This window comes from Mesoplodon densirostris, chromosome 16, assembly GCF_025265405.1.
Source record: "Mesoplodon densirostris isolate mMesDen1 chromosome 16, mMesDen1 primary haplotype, whole genome shotgun sequence".
NCBI classification, from domain to species: Eukaryota; Metazoa; Chordata; class Mammalia; order Artiodactyla; family Ziphiidae; genus Mesoplodon; species Mesoplodon densirostris.
In genome coordinates this window covers 51,145,917-51,153,229 of record NC_082676.1, presented here as the reverse complement: position 1 = coordinate 51,153,229, position 7,313 = coordinate 51,145,917, and the positions used below count along the sequence as shown (strand labels likewise).

The 7,313-nt window shown below is 37.0% G+C and overlaps 1 protein-coding gene across 2 annotated transcripts in view; it reads left to right on the top strand.

Moving 5' to 3' along the window:
- Nucleotides 1–336: 336 nt before the first annotated feature.
- The window catches only part of LOC132476138 (acyl-coenzyme A synthetase ACSM1, mitochondrial), a 34,925-nt gene continuing 27,948 nt past the window's right edge, over nt 337–7,313 (top strand). The window contains exon 1 of one of the 2 annotated variants that reach the window (XM_060077913.1): nt 337–543. In XM_060077913.1, coding sequence (XP_059933896.1) covers nt 352–543 — 192 coding nt within the window. In that variant the 5' untranslated portion in view covers nt 337–351. The remainder of the gene's footprint in view (nt 544–7,313) is intronic. The other variant, XM_060077914.1, reaches the window with a different exon arrangement.

The following is a 7,313-nucleotide window of genomic DNA, read 5'->3' as shown; positions in this document are numbered from 1 at the left end:
TAATGAGTTTCTACCAAAAAGGGGATGACCACATGGCTGCCATCCCAGGGGGTACAAAAAAGAGAAGGAGAAGACCCTCAGAAATATGTGCCAACCTTATCTGGTAGCTATAGCCCCTCCCCATCATTTTTTGCCTCATCTGGGAAGAGAAATCCCCACCTAAATCAGTAAGTTGTGCCTTCCAAATTCCAGTGAGCTGAAACAAAGTTATCACTCTAGCAGTTAACCAGGAATGTGCCTTCATTTTGTGGAAGAAATTCCTGCTCCGATGACCAACCTACTTAGCCGTCTCCTCCTAAGGCAGGTGGTGGCCTGAGAATTCTGTGCCTGCTTCCTGAGGACTGCTCCACCATGCGATGGCTGATGAAGTTCCGGGTCCTCTGGGGCATCCACAAATCCTGCCATGGCTTCCACCCTGCCCTTCAGCACCTGCGCTGCCAGTCTTTATCGGGAGCTGGAGCCCCAAGATGGAATGACTATGATACACCTGAGGAATTTAACTTTGCAAGTGATGTACTGGACTACTGGACTCAAATGGAGAAGGTAAGGAGACACCCATGATGGGGGGTGAGAACAGGATTGACCTCTTGCTCCTAGTAGGTTGAGGGGCACAGAACTAAGAATGGCTTCTGGCTAAGCTTACAAGTATCATGAAAAGCTTATGTTTTGGGCTTCAGTTCTCAGCCTGGACACTTCGTCAATTCTCTGAGCCCCAGTGGTTTTATCCGTGAAATGGGGATAATCTCATTTAAGAAACAAGACAGCAGGTGAAAGTATCTGGTACACAGTCAGGTAATTGTGACCAAGTGTCAAGTTCTAATCACAGGTCAGCAAGTTGATGTTGGTCTGAATTCTCACCTTCAGCTACTGGAACTGTGAGTCTAACTAGAATTCATCTCATCACACTTGGGCTTGACTTCAGGCTACACTGAGAGGGAGGGTACAGGCAACCTGACTGTGCACATGAACATCTGACCATGTAACAAAATCATGTGATCTATCTTCCTATGAGGATGGCAAGTACATCTGGAGTCTTCCCTATCAACTACCTACTTGAGCGTGTGGCTTTAGGGTGTGTCCAGAGAAACCTGTCCCTGTGGTCTCTGCAGAAAAATGCACGTCCTTGGTTTGTCTTTTACCAAGAGACAGACCAAGAGAGGAGCAGTGGTGACACTAGGAGTTGGGGTAGACAGTGGGTGGTGTTCCAGCTACTAAGTCCCAGCTGGTAATGTCCACATTGTGAAAACCCACTCAACACTGTCTTTGTACAGAAGAAAGAATTCACCTGAGATGGAGTCAGAGAGTTGATGTATTTTTAATTTCCCATGAACATACATTCATATGTTAATACTCAAACCTTACATGCCTTTCATAGGGACTTTTTTTCCTACCTCCATCTTTTTCCTTTTTCTGAATTTTCCTACTAACTCCAAGGAAAATAGAGCCATGAGTTATGAAGAGCCTTTTTTTAATGTGCCATATCAAGCACTTTGCCCTTATTATTCTGATTAGATGGACACTTTAATTATCCCCATTTTCCAGCTGAGGAAACTGAGGTTCCAAGGGTTCAAATAACCTACAGAATTCACATACCTAATAAGTGAAGGAGCAGGATTTGGGTTCAGGCTGTCTGATTCTATAATCCACTGTTTAACCTAGTCCCACAATCTGATGATGTCCAAACATCTCTGCCTTCAGTCTACAAACTGACTTTCATCACTGTCCAGACCAAAACCCTGGTTAGATCTTTTGAATCATGAGAAATGGCTGGAGAGGCCAGTTTTTTTTTCTGCATTTATCTTCATAAAGTCCTTATTAGTTCACATATCAACCCCTGGAGATTATCACCCTGTAAATATTTGCCCAGGGAATGCCACGTCTTTGTTGGGTCATTGTCAATTCCTACATATCTCCAAACTTCTCCTACCCCCAGCATCTCCACTCCATTTACATTCTTTCTCACAACAGTTCTGATCTGTCTGTTTCTACTTTTCCAACTGCCTTGATCATGATCAGTGTCTCTCTAGTGATGTATGATGTCTGACACCTAGCAATCCCTCAGTACACCTTTGTGGAATACATTAATTTTGAAACTTGCCTTATGAGCACTGTAGGGATTGATGTTGCTCCCATGGAAGACCTTCTAGAGGGCATGCCACCATAGTCCACTCTGGCTTTCTGGGCCTCCCCTTACAACTTAACAAGCATCATTCAGAAACTGATCCGTAGCCTAATCAACAACACAATCCAAACCATAACAAATAGACAGAATTTATTTTGACTCAATTTTCAACACATTTTACTTATTAAAAATGTTAAGTTAGAAATACAACATTTTAATGTAATTTTTTTTAGCATAAGCCAGGCAACATAGGTTCAGGGGTGGAATATAGTCACTCATTCAGGCCACCAATTTATAACCCCTGACTATCCTTGGGAATTAAACTCTATATTACTCTAGGCTCCAAGGATACTGCACTCCAATTGATTCATGGAGCAGCCTCCCAAATCTATTCATAAGAGGTCACGTTCATGTCCAAAATCATTCATTCTGTCTCTTTGATACTGGATTCATTCATTCAGTTAGGATTTAGTGAGTACCTAACGTGTTTTCGGGATACAAGTTTTTTACCTCTTCGGTTAGAATTATTCCTAGGTCTTTTATTCTTTTTGATGCAATTGTAAATGGGATTGTTTTCTTAATTTTTCTTTGTGATAGTTAATTGTTAGTGTATAGAAATGCAACAGAACACACACAATTCAAACCTGTGTTGTTCAAGGGTCAACTGTATTTGCTTTATGCATTAGGTGCTCTTATGTTGGCTGCATATATATTTACAATTGTTATATCTTGTTGGATTGATTCCTTTATCATTATGAAATGTCCTTCTTTATCTCCCGTTATGCTCTTTGTTTTATTTTTTTATTTCTATTTTTTTTAATTTATTTTATTTATTTATTTTTGGCTGTGTTGGGTCGTCGTTGCTGTGCGCAGGCTTTCTCTAGTTGTGGCGAATGGGGGTTACTCTTCGTTGTGATATGAGGGCTTCTCATTACAGTGTCCTCTCTTGTTGCGGAGCATGGGCTCTAAGAGCACAGACTTCAGTAGGTGTGGCTTGTGGGCTGTAGAGTGCAGGCTCAGTAGTTGTGGTGCCCAGGCTTAGTTGCTCCACGGCATGTGGGATCTTCCAGCACCAGGGCTCAAACCTGTGTCCGCTGCATTGGCAGGCAGATTCTTAACCACTGTGCCACCAGGGAAGCCCCGCTCTTTGTTTTAAAGTCTATTTTGTCTGATATGTGTCTGATATGTGCACACCAGCTTCTTTTTTTTTTTTCACTTCCATTTATATGTTATACTTTATCCATCCCCTCACTTTTTCAGTGTGTGTGTGACTTTAGATCTGAAGTGAGTCTCTTCACAGGATATAATGGGTCTTTTTTTTTTATCAATTTAGCTACTCTATGTCTTTTGATTGGAATATTTATCCATTTATATTTAAGTAATTATTGCTAGGTATGCACTTATTGCCATTTTGCTGTTTTCTGATTGTTTTTGTAGTTCCTTTTTTGTTCCTTTCTTCTTTTTTTCCTCTCTTCCCTTGTGATTTGATGACCATGTTTAGTATTATGCTTGAATTTCTTTCACTTTTCTGTGTGTGTACCTATTATAGGTTTTTGGTTTATGGTTGTCATGACATATATATATATATATATATATATGTATATGTTGTGTTTTTTTTTAAGTTGATGATCTCTTAAGGTCAAATGCATTCTAACCACCGTACATTTTTACTGTTCCCCCCCATGTTTGTTATTTTTGATGACATATTTTACATATTTTTCTTTTGCATATCCATTAACTACTTATTGTGGGTATAGATGATTTTATTTCTTTGCCTTTTAACATTCCTACATAAGTGGTTCCTGATCTTGGAGAATTAGCCTAATGTGGGCCCAGCAGCACACTCCCCTCTGGTCACCAGAGTTATATGCTCTAGGGTTATATGCTCTAGTGTTCCACCCTCTGTGGGCTATGTGGGCCCTTCTGTTGTGGCATGGCCAACTACCGTGGATGCACTGGTAGTCAAGGCTGGCCCCCAGACTGGTTGGCTGACATTTCCTGTCTCATGTAGTGGTTGCCAGCCTGTAGCCAGGGATGGTTCCTGATGTGGCTGGCCATGTGGCCTGGGATGTTCCAGGGCTGCTATTGGCCCACTGATGGGTGAAGCTGGATCCTGGGATAGCCGGCTATGGAGTTGGGGCACCTGGAGCTGGGGTTGGCCCACCAATGATTGGGGTCATCTTCAGATTTAATTTAACCCTGAAATTCCTTATTTATATTCCAGAGTTGTTGTTTTTTATTTATTCATTCAGTACATATTTAACGAACATTTACTATGTACCAGGTGCTCTTCTAAGAGCTTTGATAAAGACTTTAAAAGTTATCACTAGTTTTTGTTGTTGTTTTATTGAGATATAATTGAAATATAATTATCACTGTTTTCCTAAAAAAACAAAAACCAGCAGTTTTTCAGGTCAAACTCAACACACTAACATGCATATTGAAATATTTAGACATAAAATCTGGGGTTTTCATTGCAGAAAAGCTTTTAGTAAAGGATTTAACTTTTTTTTTAATAGATAGGTTATTAAGAGTTCTATTCATCAATTTTGGAAAGTTAAATTTTTTAAAAAATTTCTTCATTTCATTCAAAATGTCATAAAGTTATTTTTTGACATAAAGTTATTAATATTATTGTTATTTTAATGTCTGTAAGATTTGTAATAATGTACACTTTTTATTCTTGATTTTTTTTTTTTTTTTTTTTTTTTTGTGGTATGCAGGCCTCTCACTGTTGTGGCCTCCCCCGTTGCGGAGCACAGGCTCCGGACGCGCAGGCCCAGCGGCCATGGCTCACGGGCCTAGCCGCTCCGCGGCATATGGGATCCTCCCAGACCGGGGCACGAACCCGTATCCCCTGCATCGGCAGGCGGACTCTCAACCACTGCGCCACCAGGGAGGCCCCTTGATATTTTTAATATGTTTATTCTCTTTTTTTTTCTTGATAAGTCTTCCTAAGATTTTACCAATTTTATCAATCTTTTCAAAACCAGTTTTGGTTTTACTGATATTCTCTCTTGTGTATTTGCTCTCCATTTGATTGATGCCTACTATTATCTTTATTATTTCTTTTCTTGTATCCTCCCTTGATTTAATTTGTTATTCTTTTTTTAGCTTCTTGAAATGGAAGCTTATGTCCTTACTTTTAAGCCTTCCTTCTTTTCCAATATATGCATTAAAAGTATAAATTTCCCACTAAGCACTCCTTTTAGGTAGATTATACAAATTTTGATATGTCATATTTTATTACCATTCTATACAAAATATTTTTTATTTGCCTTTTGATTCTTCTCTGGCCCATAGATTACATAGAAATGTCGGTTAGTTTCCTGATAGTTGAAGTGGGTTTCTCATTGTCTTCTTGTTAATGATTTCTAGCTTAATTCCATTGTGGTCAAAAAGTATACTCTGACTTTTGAAATTTCTGGAGATTAGTAAACATTCCAAATGCAATGGAAGAGAATGTGAGTTATATCATTGTTGGGGAAAGTGTTTTATCTATGTCAATTAAGATTTAAACTCTGAAATCTATCATATTCTATCATTAATTTACAGAAATTATAGAAATTCTACTTGTATTTCATTTTAATTAAAAATAAGGTAAGCCCTTTCTATAGGCAGTAAATTCTTATGTGTTTTAACCTTCAGAAAGAATCATCTCATTCATCAATCACATGAGTAATTAATCTACCTTTCCAATTTTCCTTCTTTATAATTAACTAGAGATTAACAAGGAGTAGCTATGTAGGTTTTTGTTTATTTAAATCAATTGTATTTATCTATAATTTACCTAGAATACAATTCACACACTTTATATGATAGTTTAATAAGTTTTAGAACATTTCTACCACCTCAAAAATTTCCATTTGTCCTTTCCTAGTCAATACCCACCCATTCCCACCCTGAGCCCCAGGTAGACACTAACTTGCTGTCAGTAGCCATTATATTTCTCTTTCCTAGGGTTTCATAGAAATGGATTAATATAGGATGCACTCTTTTGTGTCTGGTTTCTTTTACTCAGCATGTTTTTGAGATTCATTCATATTGTTTTGTGTATTACTTCTTCATTCCTTTTTATTGCTGAGTTAGTGTTTTATTTTTTAGATCTATTTCTCAATTTTCCATTGGCTTCAAACCTCACTGCATAAAACTTTAAATCTCATATCCAGTTTAAAGGTTGTGTTTTATCTTTTGAAAACATGATAATCTTAATATCACATTATCAGATTAATTCTGAGCCCCCCAAACCATAAATGCTTAAGCAATATCTTCTTCAAGTTGCAAGAGTTAAAAGTCTAAACTTTTGTCTGAATAAAAAAAAAATTGTTTTTACCTTGATACCCCAAACTTTCTATCATTTTGTAAACTCATACAGAAATATTATATAATCTGTTCCCCTTATATAGACAGTGCACAACTAGTCATTTATACTTTCTAACATTCCTTAATCTGTTGGAGAATATTTTTTTTCATAGCACTGATTTTTCCATAGATATGAATATATGTATACATATACATATACATATGTATATATGTATATATACATATATCTGTGTGTGTATGTATGTATATAAGCCTTATCTCAGGTGAGATACACTCCTTTGTTCCAATCATATGAGGCAAAGATGGTAGGATCATGTTTGCACATATGTGGGAAATAATTTCTGGAAGGTTATACACCAAACAATTATCAGTGTTGACCTTCAGGGAGTGAAAATGTGATGAGAAATTTGAAGAAATTTTTCTGTTCATAAGAAATTTTTCTGTTAGTAACATTGTGCATTGCCTGAACTTTTACTGTGAACATGCTTTGTTTGTGGAATTAAAAAAACTTTAAAGAATCGTTTTACTTGGGGGAAAATAAAAGACTTGATTTAAACAAGAAAATGAAAATTGTCCATAAACATTTAAAACTGTTTACATACATGTGTATATGTATGTCTTGTTCACCATTGTATCCTTTTGGTCTAAGAACAGTGCCTAAGAAATAATGAGAACTTAGCAAATATATATTGAATGAATGAATGGATACTATTATATAAATTTGGATTTAATGTGAATATGGTTTCACTTTTCTAAATTGATATTGTATTATAAGACTTTTATTGCAGAAATATTCTGAAAGGTTTTTTTATTGGTTTAATCATATTCCATCACATGGAAGTAACAATTCTGTCGACAGCATATAGTT